The 25,247-nt window shown below is 38.1% G+C and overlaps 1 protein-coding gene across 2 annotated transcripts in view; it reads right to left on the bottom strand.

The window, feature by feature from the left end:
• LOC105287271 overlaps positions 1-22,706 on the bottom strand; it is a 41,989-nt gene extending 19,283 nt beyond the window's left edge. For both annotated transcript variants that reach the window (XM_011352797.3, XM_011352808.3), the window contains exons 1-2: positions 22,145-22,706; positions 9-257 (exon numbers count right to left, since the gene is read on the bottom strand). In XM_011352797.3, coding sequence (XP_011351099.1) covers positions 9-209 — 201 coding nt within the window. In that variant the 5' untranslated portion in view covers positions 210-257; positions 22,145-22,706. The remainder of the gene's footprint in view (positions 1-8; positions 258-22,144) is intronic.
• Positions 22,707-25,247: the final 2,541 nt, after the last annotated feature.

The following is a 25,247-nucleotide window of genomic DNA, read 5'->3' as shown; positions in this document are numbered from 1 at the left end:
AGCCTCACCTGGAACAAGTTGTACCCTTTATCGTACATCCACATTTCATCGGCTGGATGTTCCTTCGGACTCTCCCGTTGATTAGCATTCGAAACGTGCGAGGGTGGTCCTCTGGTTAACTGAATCGCCAATGACCTCTGCAGGAGCAAGAGGCATCGAGAGGGCCCGGCGTTGCCGGGGCCCGTTCCGTCTCCCAATATCGAAGCCATTGCGAGGACTCTGCTAACGTTGATCACACGACGGTGGCATCATGAAATCTATAACATAGAAAAAGATATTCAATTCTCATAACTCGACAAATAGAATTGTTATAAACTAATATGTTACAATATTCATGACGTTATCGACGAAATTTGAAAAGAATATTGAGAGAACACTAGTGTAAGGAGGAATAGTACATGAAGACGGGTGTGATTAGAAACACCGGTAGTCAGTGTCTTCGCGACAATCAGTCAGTACTTGCTAATCAGGCAGAGACAGGTTCAAGATAGAGGGAAATGTACAGACAGGCACGTATACACGGACAGATACAATTGAGTTGAAGTACATTCAAACTGAAAGTGAAAAATAAAATAAAATTTAATTACTCCTGGTATAACATGCCAACAATTAAAGTGTTTATGAAGGACGTCTGAGAGGTGTTGTTTTTTAATGTTACGTCAGAGAAGTGTCTGGACGATTTTACGCGTTACGTAAACCGTAGATGTACCTGATAGCGGACACTGCAAATGACCTGCAATTTTACGCAACGAAGACCTTTGCGTCTTGTATGCTGTGCTGTCTTTTTTATCTCCAATTATTCTTATTGCCGTACCATGGAGAGAGAGAGAGAAAGAGATGTATAGCGGTGTGCGGCGAGTTCATCGCACTATTATAAGAGTTCATGAAAGTTACAGACGACGTGAGAGACTCACCGCAGAGAGACTCCTTTACACGTATGTGTCCGTGACATACACAACTGTTTTATTGAGCGTGCCTTGCGGGAAATCCTTTGCTCGCAAGATTGTAGTGGGAAAATTCGTAAATTAATGGCTATCGATGCACTCGTTAAAAATCTAGAAATAATTATCACGAAAATTGACGAGATCGACGTAAAAGGTCGATTGAAAAATGTTCAGTAAAAATGGTAGAGATTCACTAAGTTACCGAGATCTGTTTTTCGATTATTCTAAAAGCAACAGAAAAAAATTGCGTGTTTTTTTCTTAGAAATCTAGAAATAATTATTATGAAAATTGGCGAGAGAACGAGATCAACGTAAAAGGCTTGAAAGGCCTTCAGTGAAATGGTAGAGATTCACTGAGTTACCGAGACCCGTTTTTCGATGATTCTGAAAGCAAGAGAATTGCGTGATTCTCGCTTCGCGCGCGACCGACATAGCTCGGCGTAATAGGAATCGAGAAACTGGAGACGCGAAATTACTACACACGCCAAGTTTCCATTTAAGAATCATATAATTGTGTATGCCCAGGATTCTAGGCTTAATTAGTGTTATACAGGGAATTCTATGGGGAGACCTGTCGCATTAACATTATACATGTGCTGGATTATATTTAGCATACCACGCGACCATTGGTACGCACATCAGAATGCGCGCACCTGTTCTCTAACTGGACTTGTAAATTGATCAGAATACATCAGAGGCACATGTGAGCTTAATATTAGATCTAACAAGGGGAGGCCACAGGATGTACCTGGACTTTTTGGACGAAACTTGGTGAGTATTTAGAGAACAATATGTAGATAACGGTAAGAGGGGTCTCCACTTTCGGAACTTTTCGGAACCCAAATAAATAAGATAGTCCAGGTACATCCTGTGGCCTCCCCTTGTAAGTGTGTAAATGAATTCGCGTTTGTTTAAAAATTGTCGTGTCTGACAGACACTGTGTTCGATGAGGATGCGTTTTTTCCATTTAAACCTAGATAAAACTAGATACTGTTAATCTGTCGTTATCAATTTTTTCATCAATTATTTAAATTACTAATATTTTACAAGAACACCTATTTATTCATTTTATTATTATTAGTAAAAGATAAATGTTCGTTTGAAAAGTATGATAATATGTTGAAATAATTATCAATTAGTTGATCATATTTGCTTTCAAGTAGCTTCCAAGATCGATCGAAAACAAGATTCGCATCACATATATTTCGCATTCTTAAATTGGACATGCAATTTATCGCATTTTATCCTATTCCTACGCTGATGTATACGATGGAATATTCTCTAGTAGCGCGAAATAAACTGTTTTTGTTTTTTCATCCGTGCCATAATAAAGTTGCTTCACAGCATTGCTTTGCCGGCCAATAAATAACTAACTAGCCAATAAATAAATCGTTCGATCGTGACAACGAGCGTGCGCCTGCAAACGCCGCCGTTTCTCGCGTGCCAATCCTTGGCGGCATAAAAAAATATCACTGTGGAAAATCAGGTTTCGTAACGTGCTAACGAGGAACGTAAAGCGAGAAACGCAAGCGGGCGAGCGAGCGAGGACACGGTCGTCCAACCAAAGGATGTCAACCGCACTCGAGTGTGACTACCGGTTCGCAAGACGCGAAGGTGGTTCAACCTGACGAGATATATTATACATCCGGAGATACGGCCGGATAAGGACGACCGAAGTCCTTGACAGGGACGGTGTAATTTTCCGCGGTCGAAGGAACGTCGTGCGTTAATGTTTGACTCAGGAACGCGAATTTCACACTCCTTCTCGTGCTCTTCCCCGTTATTTTAATAATTATTTTGATGATGGCATCACGCATGTGTTATGTGAAATTGGATGCACTGATGCGTTGCCGAAAAAGAACGCACGGAAACTTTAAATAAATGCACATGCAAACTATCATCAGGATCTTAAACATGTGCCAATAAGCGTGTAAATTAATTCGGTGCTTTTTTGAAGAAATTGAGCCTTTATTATATAAGAAAATATTATAAAATTTTATTATATAAGAAAATAATAAACATGTCTCAATCTTTGAAATATTCATATTTATTCATCTTTTTGTAATACTTTCCTCCATCCACCGGACAGTTGAAAGCCCCCTCGAAAAGAAGAAACTACGTAAAGACTTAATTTTTAGCGAGGGATTAATTAATTCCATGATTTCTGTATGTCGCAATGAGCGTTTGTTAATTGATTTAGCCATAGGAGAAAGCAAGAGTGCAGAGGAAATGAAGGTATAATTTCGCGTAATAATTTCGTCGGGAATACCAAGTATATACGGGGAGACGTTACTTTCTATCAAATCCCGAAGAAGCGACGACCGTCGCTCAGCAGAGCTCGACTTCGTACCCGAAGGCGTAAAACAATTAGTTTGTAAAGACTACCGGAAGTCGTCGAAGCGGCAAGGAATGTCCACGCACCGCCGCGCGGTAACGTTAGTAATCGCACCGATTACTGCTAACCGGCATGGCGTATGACAATAGACACTGCACAAGGAAGAACACACGTGTTTTTGTTAGGACGACCTTTACGGGAACGATTCGACGATGCGAGAAATCACTGAGAGAGAATGAAAGGCCACGCAAGGACGCGTACTCGTGTGTATCATTAACGGCGAAGCCGCACATGAAGATTGCATACTGTCGTCATTATGGCCCATCATTTTCTAATCGGTTTTATTCTTGTTCACGAGAGAAACCAATAACGAGCCGAAGAATAGTTAATTATGGATACGTGATACATCAGCGATCACTTTCGTCTGCAGCATGACATGCTCATATTTATACAGGGTATTTCTTATCTATCATCCACCAAGTATTGGTATTTTCTAACATATTTATCCCGTGTTTTAGCGTTTTTAATAAGGAATATATTTTATTCATAATATTAAAAATATTTAAAAAACGGGATGAATATATAGCGTCATTCTTTATGGAAAGTTGATGAAAGTTGTAAAATCCTGAATAATTTTTTTGCGATGCTTAATGAAAGAGATATTTCAAAATGGATTCCGGCTCATAATGATGGATTCATCCAAATAAAGCGTAGAATGGGAGCACGCCAATCCTCCAGCCAGCAAAAGAGAGATTTAATCTAATTACAATTTAATCACAATGTTTATAATAAATTCTAAAACAACTTCATTTTTTAAATATTATTTTGCATTTATTATAATCTGTTCGGCTATTGGCATGCACAGAATCTAATTCTACTATTTTAACAGGACTTCATTAAACATTAATTAAAATTTTGTTCTTTGAATTCTAACAACTTTCATTCATATAATATTTTATTTTAGAATGTATTTTAAACATACGGAAGATGAGTTACATATAATATACTATCGTCTTGAAAAAAGTTCCGTCTTATTAATTCTTCATGTTCCGTTAAGTCTTCACTTTCGAAGTGAGGCTTTCGTAACCGGCAAGTGCCCGCGCGAATAAACTTCGTGCACATAGAGCACGCGAATTTCTCGGTTAAAATCACTCTTCCTTTTCTCTTCTCTCGTGAGGAACAGCGAAAGGTCCCCTTGTTTCTCTGTGAGAATACGAGAATCGTCATCTGGTCCTCTGGTCACTCGTGTTCGCATTATTTTCAGCAAATTATTGTAATATTGTTCTTCTGTAATTTAATACTCCAGTTCTAGTCGCGTGATGTAGCGCCAGTTCTAGTCTATCATAACGACGCGTTATCATGAAGGTGCAGAATCAATGCTTTATAATTTTTTTTATATAACTATACGCTTGTTCTCGTATCAAGTTGGAGGAGCAGAGAGGATATATATTTACGCAAGCATAAAAAAATAATTAACTGCAAAAGTAGTGAGGGAATAATTGCAACGTTAATAATGAACTAAATGACTCGAGAATAACGCAAGATTTATTTGTGTGGATTTCATCGTTTTTATTACTCGAAAGAAGTGCAACATTTTCCGTTTATGCACTTTCAGGTGAATGCAAAATTTTTATTGACTTCTCCATTAATATTATTCGCTTTGCAACTTTGAGATTCACCGACGATTTTGATCTTGTTCGAGGGAGAAACCCTCGAGGATAAACCGTTTCGCGGGATTTACAAGCGTTGTATATACGCTCCAAGATTGCTCCGAGATACGAGACAAGGCAGAAAACGACAGCAAGAAGGGATGGAAAGACCCTCTTTAGGAGCGACTTCTCATCACCGTACTGATTGCGATTAGCGCTCCTATTCGCTCGTTCGTGAATCATTCACTTTTTTTTTATTCAAGTCAACTAATCTGTCTAAGAAGTCAGATGCAGTTTCACTTTCTACTCATGTAGCAATATCTTTTGTAATATCCTGTGTCAGAGTGTACGCGAAGAAAAAAATGACGGATTTATACGTCATTTCTCATTCATTATTTATGCCGTTAAGTTGCTCTTAAGGAATTGGTCATTTCCAAGCTGTTAATACCACAAGGCTATTTATCAAGACTCGTCACGAAAACGGAATCGACTATTTCTTGGTTTAATGAAGGTAATCTCGAAGAACGTTTATGTTTTTCCATAAAAATGATTGAGTGGCCAATACGTCGATAACGACACGTCATTCGGCAGAATTGTTTAATAAATCTTATAACGTTGACTCGTAACTCCGCGTTCGTAATGATTGGCTAGTCGTTTGAATTACAAAAAAGAAAAATTCAGAAAGAGAGAGAAAATGATTGTAAATCGCATCGTGAGACGAACGATCGTAAAATTCGCGGCAAAAATCGAATCGTCCAGCCGCAGAGATAACGCACTCGAGGAACTGAAAAAGTGCAGATGTTCCCGGAAGTGGCGAGGAAAGACGATGCAATCGACTTAAGGGACTCGGGGATTCTGAAGGAGGGGGAGGGGGAGGATGGGGATACGTGCGCATGGATATTACATCGCTCTAGGGGCTTCGGGTGTGGTCGATTGCAGGATAATACGTTGTGAGAGGCCAAGTAAGAGAAAGACGAATGGAGAAGCAAGACGTCTGTTTTTGTTTAACGTACGTGATTAACGTGAAAAGTAACTACGTGCACGCGGGTTCGCACATTGTCGATCGTAATCATCGCACGCAGATTGCCGGAAGGAAACAAGGAAGATCTTAAATAAATTACCGATTTCTTGATTATGGAAATAAAATGTAAATTTAAAATGTATATCACGCTCTTTCCCTTTCTCTCTTATGTTATAATTAAAAATTAATATTTTATCATTTATATACATTTGCATATTTGTTATACCGAGTTGATCGGAAAATCCGTGCTGATTTTTTACCAAAATTCTAGCAAAATTTATTCATACTTTCCGATCAATCCAATATTTCTTATAAAAATCATAATTAATCACCGTCATATATAATGTAATCGAATTTACAATATACAAATGGTTTTATATCAATGATTTGTAGATGATAAAATATAAAATACATTGTATTACTTAATAAATTCACAAATCCCACACTTGGTTATTAAATCTTGTGATTTACAGAATTTACAGGATGAGATTATATATTTTTGATATTTTGACAAATCAACATATTAATGAGAATATTTCAACAAATGATAAGTGATGTTTAATCCTCGGTTGTAGCCGCTAGGAACAGAGAGAGAGAGAGAGAAATTTTGCTTCTATATAACTTAAAGTCGACTATAGTCATCCGAGTGGAACCAACGCGATTCCTCGAGGCGTTGCGTCCGAGCCGATAGTTAAAGATTTCTATTCTCGCGATCTATGCACGTGCCTTGATCGTATGCAGCTCGCAGGAAGTTATGTTTCATGCTGCAAAATCATTTTCCCCATAATTATGCCTAACTCTGTATGTCAATTTCATCCCAAGTTGTAAAGATAATTCTTCTATAAAATAAAATTATCCTTATCTGATTCCTACAGCATTTAAAATTGCATGTATGTGCGCGCGCGCGCGCATGTGTGTGCTTAATGTATTCTATTTAAAACATATTACCATCTAAAATATTTTAAATACAATCGTGCGCATGGCATGCACCATCCTTTCAAATCGTTTTATATATTCTGCTCGCATATCATGACAATAGTGTACAATAGAACTCACTGAATCGTTACGAGCACCAACAATCCCGCTACTCATCTTCAATGGAGCTTGTAATCCAAACTGATTCAGAAACGACTTCCGAGGAAAGAATATATTTGCAAGCAATATATGTATGCAAACATATGTGTAATTTTCCCTCTTTCTCTCTCTCTCTCTCTTTCTTTCCAGAATGGATTTTCGCTGGAGGATCCGGGTGTGGTCGACGGTAAGATAATGCTCGCAAGGGATACGAAAGAGAAATGGAGGAAGCTCGATTCCTTTTCTTGCGAGAGATCGATGCCCAAAGGCAAAACGCGTCCTCCTCTTCCTTCTTCTTCTCTTTTTCTCTTCTATCTATCTATTCGTATATACATAGTTATGCACACGCACTTAGAATGCAGTAGCTATTTTTCAAGAAAAACTGATGATCTCTTTTGCGATTGTTTATTTACTGTAACTGAATTTCCTTTTTTTCCTTTTCTTTTTCTTTCTGCTTTTTTCTTTGGTATAATTTGGGCCCACTTCTGAAGAAACTTCTGTGCATATAAATTACGAATTTCCCTCCTCCTCCCTGCGAGATACATCTCAGAAATGAAATGTTTTCTATCGGAAAACCGGTTACTCCAGAATTAATAGGCATTCATATTAATATTTTTCCTGAATTGATTTTATCGTAACATAATACCATATAATTATAATATCATGTCTCCTCATTAAGCGTCGATTTTATGTACGCTCTGTATTTTCTAGAAACGCGAAAGTCAACCTTTATAATTCAAAGACAACTCACTCCTTGATACGCATAACGATCTTATGGTGAAACTAACGACGATTAGCCGGTCTTATCTTTCGCACGTATCGTCTTCGGATATATGCGCGAGATATAAAGATATCATTCCCTGTCAGCGAGAGCATGCATTTTACTTTCCTCTGCCAAACATTTAATGTGCACTCTATTAAACACGACGATGTTGCGTGACGCGAATACCGTAGTCATTCGTGCGAAGACGCCACTGTTTTTGTGAAGTTTTTTCACTCATGCGCACACGGTTGTTATTTGCAAAAGTATCTAACAACGATGTAAATTTAGTTTAAGTAAAAGCCGTAGCAAACGTAGTGCGGCCGTTTTCATAGATCCGTGAAGACGTAGGCGCTTTGGTATCGCAGAAATTTGATGTTTTTAGTTTGCTTCGCTTGCTGAGGGGAAGAGTACTTGTGCGAAAGTGCACCGCAAATATGGTTCTGCCATAGAAAAGGCCAACGGCACAGAAGAAGCGATGGTGACGAGAGAGAGAGGAAGAGAGAGAAAGAGAGAAGGAGCAATAATCCTCTGCAAATATCTGTACATAATAATAATCTGTATATGTATTTTAGAGTATTATACATTATCTTTCAAACCCGCAATTCTTTCAAAAAAGAACTCTACAAAACTAATGATATCAACAAATTAGAGATCGATATAAAAACATAGATATAAAATTTATAAAATTAATTGTCGATAAAAGAACAGAAATGCAATATACGGAAATTCGATCAAGTCGTGGGTGACTCTTCCGGATGGTACCTGCGTCAAGTTAACTTGCAGGCATATAAAAGGCACTCTCCAAGAAAGTTTAGACCTTCGCGCCGCTATAAGGCTAATGGGGACGACCATATATGCCTGTCATGTTTATCCGTGTCTAATCTGTTTAGTCACGCCGCTGTCTGCACCGTAATAGTTTCATCGACGACCTCGAAAATTCGCGATTTGTCCCGCGACTTATTTCTGAATACATAGTTTAGGAGCGAAACAGCGAAAGAGCTCAGAGGTAATCTTGCTTCTACAGTTGTTTCAAATGTGACAACAAGATATTAGACGATAGTTTAATCTAGGAAAGAGAAATTGTATTATTTTATTATAAAAGATATACAGGTGCATAAATGGAGATGAAGGAAGTGGACATAGAAAATATAGAAGTAGATAGCTGATTCAATAAATAGGAAACGTGGAAAAGATGTAATATTGATAAAGATAACAGTGTGTATAAATAATCGATTCTTTTCAGTTCTCTAAATTATTAATTTTATAAATTATTATTTAGCAGACAAATAAACGTATAGCACATTTTTCAGTGACAACTGAAAATATATACCTTAAACAAAACTTGATCGAGAGAGCAGAATCCTTTCGGATGTTACTAAAAATTATAATCACGGAAATTGGAAGATTCACCTATTATCGCTTCTATTTTGTGCGATTAGGTTTCGCTCTAGGTCTTTCTTCACTGTACAATCCAGTAATGACCTTCGAGAGTACGGTTGGCCAATTTTGGCCTTGATAACAGTTCAGGAAAAGAATTCTAACTAATAGATTAAAGCAAAAAAAGCTTGAGTCACCCGGTTGCATTTATTATATAAGCATTCTCTCTCTCTCTCATCACCATTGAAATCCATGTTCTTGAATATATATAGACAGCGGAAAATCGTTATTCTTTCCATTGATGTCTAATTTTCTACTGTTGAGACTGCTCAGGTCGCAGCACCTTTCCTCTTCGCTATATTCTTTAAAATAGTAATTTAAATTTGAATATTTAGCTTAATTAGATATAACTTTTTATACTACAAACTGTGTGCAAACGTTGCAAATTTCGGATTTAACGTGCAGTCTTATTTCAAATTTTTTTCATGTAAACGTGATACACAGAAAGACGTAAGGAACGAGTCGAGAATGGCGGTTAAGGATAAGTAAGGATCTCTCGTAGACACGTGGAGCAGAGCACTGCGAGAGACGTGAGATGAGAAAGCCGGTTGAGAACCTCCGAGATTCAGGTTCTACGCAGGGCAACCTGACCGCGAACAGTCTTGGATGGCATGAGAGCTGATGGTTACGTCCTGTGCTAAACTCAACTTAACATAGCCTAAGATAGACTCTTCTTGGTTAGATTCTCATCGCTCGAGACCGCATATCGACGCGACAGTTCTTCAAATAATCATAGCACGTAATAAACGTAATAAATATTCTACTCACTGTATCTTCCCAATAAGTGGCAGAAGTATTGCGAAAGCGAGACAGAAAATACGATATATACAAGTGACTTTTAACGTGTGTCTGCGCATTTACAAAGTATTTTAAGCTCGAAATATTAGATGTGCAAATTAATTCAGTGCTTTTTTGGAGAAATTGAGCCTTTACTACTAAAAAAAATAAATATATCAATCTTCGAAATATTTGCCATCATTTTTTAATATTTTTCTGCATCTATCGGGTAGCTGACGAATTCCTTCTTGAAAAAAACGAAAGTGATTAAAGACTCCATTTCTTCAAAAAAAGTCGGATTAATTTTGCACATCTAATACAGGAATTGTGGAGGTAAGAGGTCGATATATGTTTGTATTTTTATACCTTTCGTTTTTGAGAACATTTGAGCTCTGTTAGCATATATTACATATAGCAATTATAGATATTAGTATACGATAAGTTATTTGCTCGTCAACAACTTCGTCGATAACTGAAATTATTAAAGTCATTTGAGGAATAACACACATCATGTAATATGAATGTGAATGTATAAATGATGAATATGTAATAATCCAGGCACACCAGAGATTAAGTGAAAAATAGATTCACTGCAATGTCTACAACGTTACGCTCACCGCCTCTGCGCGCAAGACGCACGATCATTTGCCAATCTTCTTTAATTGATTTCTTAATAATTACCGCGAAGATCGCAAAACGATATAGGATTTCTCAATCCACTCTATCTCCTCACGAACGATAGTATACAGGGTGTCCTGTAATAAAGATACAGACCGAGATTAAGAAATTTTGTCCCAAACAGTTTTTCTAAAATGCCACCATTAACTTTGAACGGACGGGAGACGCTTTTCTCTATTCCGTAATCAATCGATGGCTTTGTGTGTGTGTGTGTGTGTGCACGTGAGATTCAAATTTATCGACGACGCGATTACGATTGGATTAATCGATCAGTGTGATGCGATGCAATTAAGTGAATCGTGTTCCAGATCTTAAGGGGGTATTCTAGTGTAGCATGTCAGAAAAATCGAATTTTTTTTTTGGGCATATTTTGCAAGTATATGGTATGGAAAATATGTCTGCGAGAAGATTTAGCCCGATTCGCAAAATTAACAAAGTAATAGCACCTAATAGAAAATAACCTCTGGCGCGCGCTCGGCGGTTGGACCGCGCGGCGCACAACAGAGCATTTTGTTAGTATTTTAGGTAGGGTCGGAAGATCGTTATTCTTTGAAGGTCGTACATTTGAATTGCAGCCTTTGTATAGTACAGGTTATATAGTACAATGAATCTCTAAATTCATTGATTTGGACTTTTGCTCCAAAACATCTCCATGCTGGCGTGAAAGTTGTTGAAATAGCAACATTCCTGGCAGTTATAATTTTCAATAAAGGATTTATGCCAATTTTCAAACTTATGAACGTGATGGGAGTTAGTATTGGTCAGCAAGCGGTGATGTACGCAAACTCCCGGAACGAAGCTCGTATCACCCGCTCGGAGCGGCGCTCCACTAACTTCTCTCGAGATCAGAGAATGAATCGCAGGGAAGAGAGATCAGCTCTGCAGGACTTCTACGAACAAGAGGAATGTCCCCTGTATGGCCCTGGACTAGCCGATTGATCGTAAGTAACATTATCTCTATGTAATCAGTATGAAAAACTTTAAACGTGTTTTTCTCGAAACCATGTTTTTCAAATTGATTCCCATGATATCTCAAAAACCAGTTAATCAATTGACTCAGGCTTTTGCACACATCTTCAGTATATGTGTGGCTATAGCCCCTACCACAATAAAGTCGAAATATTGTTTTTTGGAATTTCTACAGCCCTTCAATGGTGACAAAAATGGCACAAATCGAAACTTAATTTTCTCAATGAAGTCATGTTTTAAATTTTCAACATTTTTTTTTCATTCTGGTACCTGCTATAGCCACACTCATACTAATTAAGAATCTCTTTGGTTTTTTTGTTTCAGATGAGCATAACAGCCGAAATCATGGGAACCATGGACCAACTTTTTTTTGTCATGTTCTTATTTAATATCATGTGCAGCGCTTATTTATAGTTATTGTCTAATACAAAAATTTGGAAACATACACCAAATATGTATGAATAAGCAGGGAAAACCCTGCCTCAAAAAACCTTATACTTTTAAAAAAAAAAATTCACCAAAATAGCATACAAATTCCGCTTTTACACTAGAATACCCCCTTAAACGACGATCGTGTACACTATCAAAAGTAAGACCAGCTCATAGACTGACGCGACCTTTAATCTCGGTACGGCTTACGGTATCGCTCAACCTTTTTCATGCGCAACAAAGAGATCGTTGTCCTCTTATCCGCTAGTGCGCGAAGGAGGATAGGATCTCTCGACTTACGGACTTGAGAGACTTGTATCGAAATTCAAGAAGACAGAATAACACGTGGCAACCAGAACACACACCCGCGCACACACGTGGGCACACATGCACATACACATACTACATGATACATTATATCATAAAAGTCAATATCAATGTATTTACGAATATTATTCACACTTGGATCAAGTTCGAAGTTAATCTTATGATGAAAAAGAGGAATAACAGACAAAAAATTTTGTTAGAAAGTAGGTTCGCTATTCTGAAACAAATATTGTCGACGATCTACCAGAACGTGGCGCTTCTAGGGTAATAAAGATAAGAAACGAGATGATGCTATTATTAAACTGTGTCAAACACATTCGGACTTTGCCTCGCATAAAGTCAAAGCTAAATCAGCGAGAAAACATGCCAATGTACGCATTATGTACGTGTTTAGAGGAGTTAGACATCAAATGGCACAATACCCGGAAGAAACCGTTATTCCCACAAAAACACGTTGAAAAGCGAAAGCTGGACCGAGGCAAATATTGCACGAAATTGGAACAATGTAGTATCTATCGATCAATCGTTATTTTGGACATGAGTTTCTAGAAAGTTTCTCGAGTTTCTAAAGTTCTTTGCAAAGTTATGTCGATCCATGAACATCCAATGTTGCAGAGAACTGTCAAGCATTGCGATGCTCGAGCTCGAGTTGCTTGAAACTTTGCTTGGAGCAAGACAAATATAACGTAACAAACAATTTCGCATCAGCGAAAAACTAACACCTTATAGTGCACACATGATAGTCATAGTGAGAAACCGAAGTCAGAGTAGAGCTGTGATCGCCAAGGGGCAATGATTGGAGAGCGGCGTACGTGGCCTACTGGCCTAGTAAAGAGCTCGTGTGTGCATACGTCCATTATGTACTTCGTGCGTATAAAATCAACCAATATATCGCCTGATGATTTCCGAGAGTCATTATTGCCTGTAATCAAGCTTCAGGGCTTTTCGATCCGAGTTCGTGAGCCTCTTCGCGTGTCAAGTATCGCGCGGAACGAATCCGTGCTTTAGATCTCGAAGCGTAGCGATTGTGGGAGCAGCGAGAGGAGGAGCACCGAGTAGCTACGCAATTAATGATATTAAGAAAAGATAAATGCTCGAGTCGCGATTTTGAACGTTGACACATATGCTACTACCGTGTGAAAACCGTTTGAAAATCATCTGTTATGAACTGATGAAATAGACTTTACTTGTTTTTTTTTTTATAAGAATAAAATTTCTTACCATACATGTGATACTGTCTCTCAAGGAAAACTAAGGGAGACTTTTCTAAAAAGACGATAATTTCGACTATTGACGATAGATCATTTTAATAGTGCATTGTGTCAATAGCGTCGAAAACGCGGCGATGGGTCCAAGCGACGCTTTGATAGCTTTGTTATCACACACCCCAGAATATTTGATTATTTTAAAAATCTGAAATTTGACTTTGTGTATGTAACGTACAAAACGTGTCGTTTCGATAAGAAATGAAGTACATGTTCCCCATCGTATCAAGGCTATTTTTGAAACGATACAATTTTATATAATTATTTTGAACGCCTGATCATTTATCAACAAATGATATCAATCGATGAACTGATCATTTCGCTTTTTTCAGAACAGAGAGAAAGCTGGAAATTCGAGAACTTTCCTCTCCCTCTTTCTCTCTCCCTCAGAAATCGCTGCTGATATTGGCACATACGTGATGGCGGCAGCGGCAACGTCAAAGTAAATTACGTACTCATAGAGATCTCGGTGGTAATGACCACACGTGTGTCTACATGATATCGCACATGAGATATATACATATTTTACGTTCCTGTTCTAGTCTCACTTTTAGGTTTCATTACTAAGATTTTTAACTTGAGTTGTAACGTATATTCGTCCCATTTTTAATAACAAATATATTGTTACAATCCATATTATTAAAACGCTAAAAAACGGGATGTATGTTACAACCCAGCAGCTTCCGCATTTTAAGACAATAGATGCAGTGAATGAGGAAACAAGAACACCCCTCAGCTACAAGTTGTTTGTTCGTTCGTCTCCCCGATAGCTCTCGTGATGATGTCGTTTGAAAGATGATCGCTGCCCTTTCTAGGTGTGGTTATCACGGAGATTTCAACACGCGCACAGGCCAATGGCGCTCGCGACCCAACAAGTCGCGATCACCGAGTGATCGTGAGACTCGTGTCTCGCCTACGGTAAATACACCTTTCGTATTTCCGAATGGTCAACAACGGAAATGGTTCTCACGGTGAAATTGCTTTCTATACACTGTAGACGTCGCGTATGGGTGATCCATTGTTCGTTACGTGAAATCGATGTCAGATTAAATCTTTTTGGGAAACGAACTACATTCTGTACAAATTTGCTAAATGATATGTACAAAGTTTTAAGTATAATTACGTGTATTTTTATATATTATATTATATTATTGCCATAAATTATTATTTTCTTCTGTGAGAAATGAACTGACGGTATAATTACACAGAATAGGGGAACACTTCACCGATCACTGTAATTTTTACATATCTTGTAGAGTTAACGATATTCTTTTAGATTAACATTATCTTAATGGTTCAGGGTAACGCTCGTCCACACTAGCTACTTCGCATAGAAAGAAAAGCATTACCGCCATAAGACGATTATTTCTGCACCATGTAACTTCTGTTAGACAATTTTTCTCATACTCTCATAGTTTCGATGATATTCAGGGATTCTATATATTATCAGCATGTTATACAATACCCTCATGAATATTGGAAATATATTTATGATCACGAAAATAAGAAGAAAATTTTGACTTATTCGAGATAAAGTTATCACTGCGTTTTGTTTCAGCGTATTGTTTACATCATAATTTAAATTAATTTACTCATATATAAAATGTAATATTCGTAAGTATAAGATAAAAGGCAAATAGAATACTGTATAAGAAGGTACGTGAATTTCTTCGTACAGCTCTACACGATTCGTTACTTAAATATCTTTCATTTGGACGTACAATAGAAAGCAAGAGATGTTTGACTTGCAAGAAGAAATTTATTTTGCACTTGATCTTACACCGGGCCACTTTTGCCTCTTTGTAAACGGCGGAGAATGATTGTGGTAAAGGGCGTGGGAACGTCATTAACCCTTCTTGCGGCACGATACAAAGTATAATACGGCCGCCTTGCGAGGAAGGCTCTCAAATTTCTGCGATACCAAAGCGCCTACGTCTTCACGGATCTATGAAAACGGCCGCACTACGTTTGCTACGGCTTTTACTTAAACTAAATTTACATCGTTGTTAGATACTTTTGCAAATAACAACCGTGTGCGCATGAGTGAAAAAACTTCACAAAAACAGTGGCGTCTTCGCACGAATGACTACGGTATTCGCGTCACGCAACATCGTCGTGTTTAATAGAGTGCACATTAAATGTTTGGCAGAGGAAAGTAAAATGCATGCTCTCGCTGACAGGGAATGATATCTTTATATCTCGCGCATATATCCGAAGACGATACGTGCGAAAGATAAGACCGGCTAATCGTCGTTAGTTTCACCATAAGATCGTTATGCGTATCAAGGAGTGAGTTGTCTTTGAATTATAAAGGTTGACTTTCGCGTTTCTAGAAAATACAGAGCGTACATAAAATCGACGCTTAATGAGGAGACATGATATTATAATTATATGGTATTATGTTACGATAAAATCAATTCAGGAAAAATATTAATATGAATGCCTATTAATTCTGGAGTAACCGGTTTTCCGATAGAAAACATTTCATTTCTGAGATGTATCTCGCAGGGAGGAGGAGGGAAATTCGTAATTTATATGCACAGAAGTTTCTTCAGAAGTGGGCCCAAATTATACCAAAGAAAAAAGCAGAAAGAAAAAAAAAAAGGAAAAAAAGGAAATTCAGTTACAGTAAATAAACAATCGCAAAAGAGATCATCAGTTTTTCTTGAAAAATAGCTACTGCATTCTAAGTGCGTGTGCATAACTATGTATATACGAATAGATAGATAGAAGAGAAAAAGAGAAGAAGAAGGAAGAGGAGGACGCGTTTTGCCTTTGGGCATCGATCTCTCGCAAGAAAAGGAATCGAGCTTCCTCCATTTCTCTTTCGTATCCCTTGCGAGCATTATCTTACCGTCGACCACACCCGGATCCTCCAGCGAAAATCCATTCTGGAAAGAAAGAGAGAGAGAGAGAGAAAGAGGGAAAATTACACATATGTTTGCATACATATATTGCTTGCAAATATATTCTTTCCTCGGAAGTCGTTTCTGAATCAGTTTGGATTACAAGCTCCATTGAAGATGAGTAGCGCGGATTGTTGGTGCTCGTAACGATTCAGTGAGTTCTATTGTACACTATTGTCATGATATGCGAGCAGAATATATAAAACGATTTGAAAGGATGGTGCATGCCATGCGCACGATTGTATTTAAAATATTTTAGATGGTAATATGTTTTAAATAGAATACATTAAGCACACACATGCGCGCGCGCGCGCACATACATGCAATTTTAAATGCTGTAGGAATCAGATAAGGATAATTTTATTTTATAGAAGAATTATCTTTACAACTTGGGATGAAATTGACATACAGAGTTAGGCATAATTATGGGGAAAATGATTTTGCAGCATGAAACATAACTTCCTGCGAGCTGCATACGATCAAGGCACGTGCATAGATCGCGAGAATAGAAATCTTTAACTATCGGCTCGGACGCAACGCCTCGAGGAATCGCGTTGGTTCCACTCGGATGACTATAGTCGACTTTAAGTTATATAGAAGCAAAATTTCTCTCTCTCTCTCTCTGTTCCTAGCGGCTACAACCGAGGATTAAACATCACTTATCATTTGTTGAAATATTCTCATTAATATGTTGATTTGTCAAAATATCAAAAATATATAATCTCATCCTGTAAATTCTGTAAATCACAAGATTTAATAACCAAGTGTGGGATTTGTGAATTTATTAAGTAATACAATGTATTTTATATTTTATCATCTACAAATCATTGATATAAAACCATTTGTATATTGTAAATTCGATTACATTATATATGACGGTGATTAATTATGATTTTTATAAGAAATATTGGATTGATCGGAAAGTATGAATAAATTTTGCTAGAATTTTGGTAAAAAATCAGCACGGATTTTCCGATCAACTCGGTATAACAAATATGCAAATGTATATAAATGATAAAATATTAATTTTTAATTATAACATAAGAGAGAAAGGGAAAGAGCGTGATATACATTTTAAATTTACATTTTATTTCCATAATCAAGAAATCGGTAATTTATTTAAGATCTTCCTTGTTTCCTTCCGGCAATCTGCGTGCGATGATTACGATCGACAATGTGCGAACCCGCGTGCACGTAGTTACTTTTCACGTTAATCACGTACGTTAAACAAAAACAGACGTCTTGCTTCTCCATTCGTCTTTCTCTTACTTGGCCTCTCACAACGTATTATCCTGCAATCGACCACACCCGAAGCCCCTAGAGCGATGTAATATCCATGCGCACGTATCCCCATCCTCCCCTCCCCCTCCTTCAGAATCCCCGAGTCCCTTAAGTCGATTGCATCGTCTTTCCTCGCCACTTCCGGGAACATCTGCACTTTTTCAGTTCCTCGAGTGCGTTATCTCTGCGGCTGGACGATTCGATTTTTGCCGCGAATTTTACGATCGTTCGTCTCACGATGCGATTTACAATCATTTTCTCTCTCTTTCTGAATTTTTCTTTTTTGTAATTCAAACGACTAGCCAATCATTACGAACGCGGAGTTACGAGTCAACGTTATAAGATTTATTAAACAATTCTGCCGAATGACGTGTCGTTATCGACGTATTGGCCACTCAATCATTTTTATGGAAAAACATAAACGTTCTTCGAGATTACCTTCATTAAACCAAGAAATAGTCGATTCCGTTTTCGTGACGAGTCTTGATAAATAGCCTTGTGGTATTAACAGCTTGGAAATGACCAATTCCTTAAGAGCAACTTAACGGCATAAATAATGAATGAGAAATGACGTATAAATCCGTCATTTTTTTCTTCGCGTACACTCTGACACAGGATATTACAAAAGATATTGCTACATGAGTAGAAAGTGAAACTGCATCTGACTTCTTAGACAGATTAGTTGACTTGAATAAAAAAAAAGTGAATGATTCACGAACGAGCGAATAGGAGCGCTAATCGCAATCAGTACGGTGATGAGAAGTCGCTCCTAAAGAGGGTCTTTCCATCCCTTCTTGCTGTCGTTTTCTGCCTTGTCTCGTATCTCGGAGCAATCTTGGAGCGTCCGCATAACACTCTCGCGTTAGAGATGGTTGCTATCGATCAATTACACGCTGCCGCACGCTTATCGCCTGCATTCGTAAAGTGGACTTTCAATAGCCGCGTCCAACTTTCCTCTGGGAGATATAAAAGATCTTCATATCCGAGTAAGAGTACTGTTAAAGGTCGACTATAAATAGACCAGGAATAACTAGACAAGAAACGCAATGTGCGACAAGAAGTGATCATTCGTGAAGGTCGAACGCTACAATCGTACAGCAAGTCCTGTTTTTCCTTATCGACGAAAAATTTCCTGCATGCCTATTCTCTAACCGTTTTAGATTCGAAGTAAGTTCAAGTGTAATGATACAAATCGATTTAAGAAGTTAAATACGACATTATTAGCCGCAAGAAATTCTCTAACAAAATACTCCGTAATAACTGGTTATAATTTATTGTATTAGTTTTTAATCAAATTAATTATCAGTTACGTACAAACTCATACACCTGGAATTTTTTTTCCCAGATTCCAGTCAAGAATTACAGAGTAAAACGAACTGTGTGAAGCAAGTTTAATTCTGGATTAACTCCCGTTCGGTTTGATTGCGGTTTCGCGCGTGTATTACGAGAAGCAAGGAGTCCATTTTGCGTTCATAGCCTGCCCGCAGTTTGACGATCGTTGTAAATAGGATCTAAATGGCAATTTAAACCGAGCGTAAAATAACCGTGTTACTCCGCGTAACGATATACTCAACGCGAATAGTAATTTTCTTTGCGTCATTCTTTGCAAGTGTAATTAGCGACTGCATCCTGCGCATGTGCGCGTACTAATTTTTACGACACCCGACTGGCCCCGTTAGACTGCGTTTCAATATTTCACTGCCATTACTGAAAACCTATAGTGTATGTGACGTAAACTATAGATCTTTAGTATTGACAGTGAATATCGCAACGCAGGTTTAGTTAACGCTGGACTTTGCGTATTCCCGGATAAATTTCAATTTTCAAATGCGTAGTCAAGGTCTCGTTTTTTGCGTCTGTACCCGTTTGTCGTATTTTACAAGTCTAATTGATAGTTATGAATAGTTTGCATAACTAATCCTTTGCAATATATATAATTTTATTTATCTCGTTTTCTATTTTATTTTATATTTTTAGTAATTTTCTTCCTTTTAACATCGAATTGATAATTACACTAAACTATTTATTTAATTAAATCTGAATATAAAAATTGAGAAATGTGAAATATCATTTTTAATATCAAATTTTTTAAATATTATTTAATATTACGTTTTAATATTATATTTTTGATGTATCAAATAAAGAGAACATACAAAGATAAAAGCACATGCGTACTGTGACACGCGAGAAAAACATCGAATGATATATGGATTTATATTCGTTTTGCTTTCGAATTTGCGTTACGTAAATTTCATACATGGTTTCTCGTACGTTGATCATGTTCGTCGATACAAATCATCGATTATTATTAGACTATATAAAATAAAGACGAAAGAATACGATTGCATAGGTATATACCTGTACACACAACTGTTCTTTCTGTTTCGGATATTGATCGTGCAGCGTGTACCATTGTTTTTGTAAGAATTTATTTGCGTTGTGCTACATATATATAAGCGTCAAGTATACTTAATTAACACCGCATTGAATATCTCCGTGTAGGCGCAAGTGCGGAGTTGATCTGTTTCTCGCTTTTTAGTCTTGCGCTAGTTCTCCCCTATGAACGATCTCACAGCTGCATGAACACCTGAGTTTCTCATAAATACTGACCTTCAGTCACTTGAGTTAATGATAGCTAATACAATACCTAATAAAATAGTGAAATAAAAAAAGTTATATCATTTTCTTGTCCCTGTTTCTCGTTTACTTACTTATTTATTATTGCAAAAATTAAACAGTTTAATCTCCTTATTTAAACAATTGCTGTTTTCCATTGCCTCTTTTTAAGGAACAAAAGGTTTATCTGGAGGAGAGAAGATTCATAGAAGTTTTCCTTTCTCATGGATTATTTTTGCTATCTCTATTCTTCTAATTAATTTTTTTGCGACATGTATTACAATTTTGCTTTGTGCAAAACGCATGTTGGCATTATGACTTGACATTCACATTCATCTCCTACGCGATCGACAATCAAATGACACATCACTTTCTCTTACAGGGGCCTTTTTATCCTTTTTATGAAAAAGAGCGGACACACTATTATTTTGTACTGTCTATTGTTAATATGAAAGAAGACGTAAAAGTAAATGCGAAGCGGAAGATTGATGTTTAAAGTGAGGCTTATAGTAGTATATCCTACTGTAAGGAGAATTGTAACTGCACAAGCCAGCAATAGCTTTTTTTGGCCTCGAGGTCTCACGTTACATTATCCCCGGCCGTTTAAATTATCTAGCATGGTAATTTTGTGTTATTTCCTGAGATCGCAATTGCAGGAAACTTCTCGTCAATTTGTACGGGAAAAAGAGACAGTTCACCTTTCCACCGTTAAATAAATCGTCAAAGATGATCCCATCGCAAAGTTCTCAGGGATTCAAAGAACTACTACCTCTCATCGACGACCTTTAACGAAGATCTTACTCAGCTCGAAGTTTATATCTCGAAGAGATATAAATGCTCGTTCACACATTGTAAAAACGGCTCTCTCTTGCCATTTGTACTCAATCGTTTACGCGATGACAGACAAACCGAGAAACGAGTTTCGCGATCAGTTGCGCGCGAATTAAACTTCGATTTGATGATTAACATGATATATCCTGCTACTCTAAGGGAGAATAAATTCCATTATAGAAAGAATATATTAAGTAATATAGTTCTTCCTTCGATATTTCGCTAGAACTTTATTCTATATCTCTACATATTTCTTAAAGTTAGGCCATGAATTATTACGTAGCGGTATCACGTTATCGAAAGAACATCTAGCAATGACAAATTTCTACTACATGTTACTTAAAACAATGATTTTAAAGATTGCAATTTTCTAAATTTCGGAAAATTAAATCAAACTACGCTTTATTAAAGTACTCTATTGAATTGTATTGAAGTATTGAGTTAAAATATTCTGAAATGCGATTATCTAAATTATAATAACGACGCATTCATTGCACTAATTAAAAAGCGAAACAATGTAATAATACAATAAGAAAGAGTACTTGCAGTAATGGCGTATACAAAGATTGATATCACTATCGTAGATGAGAAAGCAGGAGTGAGACATACATTCTTAACTCGATTCCAAATTTGTTAATTACAATTTTATGCATTGTCAGTTATAATTTTGAGGAATTTTGCTTGCTTACTTTATCATTGTACGAAAACTTCAAAATTCACAAATTTCGCTGCATTTTACGATTCGAAACTGCAAGTGTGCAAAGACGATCTCGCCTGATCAATTAGACACTTGAATGTATCTAACAACTCCTGACCTTCGAGAAAGACGAATTGAAACTCACCTCGCTGCAGTGACGATCCTCGCTCTCTCTGAGAAATCTGCTGCTCCCTCCTACAGTGATAAATTCTCGTTATCATTTAGGAAGAAAGCTCCTTCGAACGTGCAACGGTAATCCAAACGAGGATCCGAAGGAACGACAAGTTTTCACTTTTAATCCAATAACCTCTGTGTCCGCCTGTCACAGTTTTTTTTTCATCCACGGCAATCTGTCATTAGGCTGGGTGTGCCGGGAGAATCATACGAATTATCCTCGCGCTCACTCGAGAGACAGAAAGAAAGAGAGGGCCGGGGGCACACGTGCGGCACGAGGAGCACGCACCCGAGTTTCGGTATTTCACCCGACGATCGATTCGCTTTTGCTTCCGCGCATCTGTGGGCAGTCCCGCTTTAACGAGAGAGACGGACGGAGAATTCGTCGCGGACGCGACTCCGAGACGCGCGCGCACGTCCCGCCGTACCAGGATCATCCGCAGAGGGCAGAAGGAAGCCTTGCGGCGCGCGGCGCATTCGAGTCGTCGCGGCGGGTGCAACCGCGCAGTCGTTCACACGAACGCCGTTGCCCTCATACTGAAGGGGAGAGAGACAGACACGAGCGCAGACCGGCCGGACGGACTCTCTCGGTACTCCGATTGGCCGCCGCCGCCGCCGCCGCCGCCGCGAGAAACTGGCTCCGCCGTTGCCGCCGCAGACTTGGAGCGGAGCGCCAGGATCTTCCGTCTCTGTCGCTCCCCCGGGATCTTTCTCCGTTATCCCGCGCCCTCGTCCCGTCGCGCTTCGCCACTATACTTCGTCACTGTACACATGCGTTGCCATTCCTGTTCTCCGCGAACGGAGTAGGGACTATCCTCTCTTTCTCTCTGTCGTATTCTCATTCTCCGGTTCTCTGTCTGTTGCAACATCGGGCTTCTCGCATGAGGTCGCAAACGAAACCCTAAAGATATTTTTGGATTTTTCTTTCGATACGTTGTCTTGTCGAGGAATCTCCCGGTTGAAAACCCGTTCGAAGGAATCCTTCCTATAAATCCTCAGAAGAAATAGCTGCCCTTGCCTTCGACAGTATCGAAGCGACATTTCTTGGTCTTGTACGTTAAATTTTGTTTAATATTAACTGTTCAATTCTATATAAATACTGATGACACAAGCAGAAAAAAAAAAGTATATAATGCGTAGTGCCTTAGATACGAGTTTCATATTTAACGTTTATCATTACGTTCGTATTTTTAGTGCAGTCTCGGTAACGCAATCTTTCCGCTTTTGCCTGTCGCAACACTTGAGGAGGAAAATATTTTCAAAGATATTTGCAAGATTATGTAATTATTTCTGCGCGAAAAGTCGGGCTCAGATCCATCGAAATTTTCAAGAACTCGTTTCGATTTTATCGCAAAAATCGCGGAACGGGCAGGACACGAGCTTCGTCTTTGAGTGTTTAGGAGGACGCACAGGAAGTAGTCGTGACGAAAATGGTGATAAAATTTCTGCGTGTCCGTTTTCATAGTCCCATCCCGGTCGAACATCGCGCTCCAATCCGGCGTGACGCGTTCCGGTAGGTCGGTGACGCCGAGAACCGGACCGGCTGTAAAAACGATTACGTTTCGAGAAGAGAGGGATAGAAAAAGAGAGAATGACCGAAGGTTACAGGCAGATCTTGGATGGTAAAGACGCGAGATGTCCGGACGCATCGCCAAATATGGCCGAAAATACCCAAGTGCATCCGGTAGGGAGTCACTTCGTCGCGAAGCGCTTTTGTAGAGATACAAAAATTGAAAAACGAAAGCAGATTACTCTAAATCTTCCTTCGAATGGAACAATGTTTAATGTGGCGCGTTAAAAAGATGTAAAATGCATTTATTATCAAAGATTGCGACGTAATGGATTTTTAAACTGTTAAAAAAGGACACAGAGAATATCCATATCCGTAAAATAATGTTTATTTTTGATGTAAATATTTATCAAGCTAATTGTTTGATTATTTAATATTATAATTATATGTGTACGTATTATTATAAAATCCACTTTGAAGATTTTCAAGTTACAATAGGCTGCGATAGGATTAAGAAATTAGTTTGCGTAAACCAAACGATCTTTCACGACGACGCCGTAAAATAATTAGACTGATTCTCAATGTGGAGGGCGGCTTTTTAGCGTCCTTGTCGGCATTAGAGCACTTTGCACTCGCAGAGTAACGGTAATTAACGATGCTTGGACTCCGTGTACTTTCATAAAGTCCGGAACTTTCTAACGCGTTCAACAAGTACCTCTGTTTAAGCGTGTCTTGCTCCGAGAGTATTTTTTTCATTTTTCCAATTTAAAACGATAATTGCACATTAAGAAAGTTTGAGATAACATGAGAATCCTTGTACCATGTCTTTATTTCCTTTTTATATTCCGTTATATCGTATGAAATATATTACTTATCGCTTTTTTGTAAATACGAAATGTTTTAGAATTAACAAAGAGAAATTATAATTTTTTTTCCATTCCATCAATTCCATTCGGATATTCTCTCTGGGCAACTGCTGGGTTTTGCCGAGTGCTGCAAAGATGAGAATGCGCACGAAATCCGATGAGAGGACCGTGAGAGATAAAATAATCTCCAGGGATATGCGTGAGCATGTTTCACTGACAATGAATGAACATCTTCTTCGCGTCTCTCTTTGTACTAGTGCAACAATTCTGCTGTTGCAGGTCAGTCAAACGACTTTAAATCCGTGGATTATGTGTGGCGTAGGTTGACATTTACAGTGAAATCCCGAGCAGCGAGCGCAGTTGGCTTAACATTCGTTCAATGATGTCTTAAAGATCTACGGTACCGTGACTGGAACCTGTTTCTCTTGTTCCTGGTTACACTGGCTATATTTATACGCGTTTGTACACGCGTCTACGTACACGTCGACTGTACAAATTGAATTGCAACTAATTATGAAATATCGTCGATTTGTTGCTCCTTTTTAAATGTATATATAAGAATTTCACATCGCGCGACTCAAAAAGACCATAATTCGTAGAGGAAATATGGGTTTCTCACGTGTATATTCATGTAAATTGTGTTGTATGTATTAGGTTGGTCAAAAAGTCTTTTCGTATTTTATGTAAAAAGGAAACAC

The sequence above is a fragment of the Ooceraea biroi genome, chromosome 5 (genome assembly GCF_003672135.1).
Source record: "Ooceraea biroi isolate clonal line C1 chromosome 5, Obir_v5.4, whole genome shotgun sequence".
In the NCBI taxonomy this organism is placed as follows: Eukaryota; Metazoa; Arthropoda; class Insecta; order Hymenoptera; family Formicidae; genus Ooceraea; species Ooceraea biroi.
The sequence above is the reverse complement of the archived record's forward strand: the minus strand, read 5'-3'. Positions and strand labels throughout refer to the sequence as shown.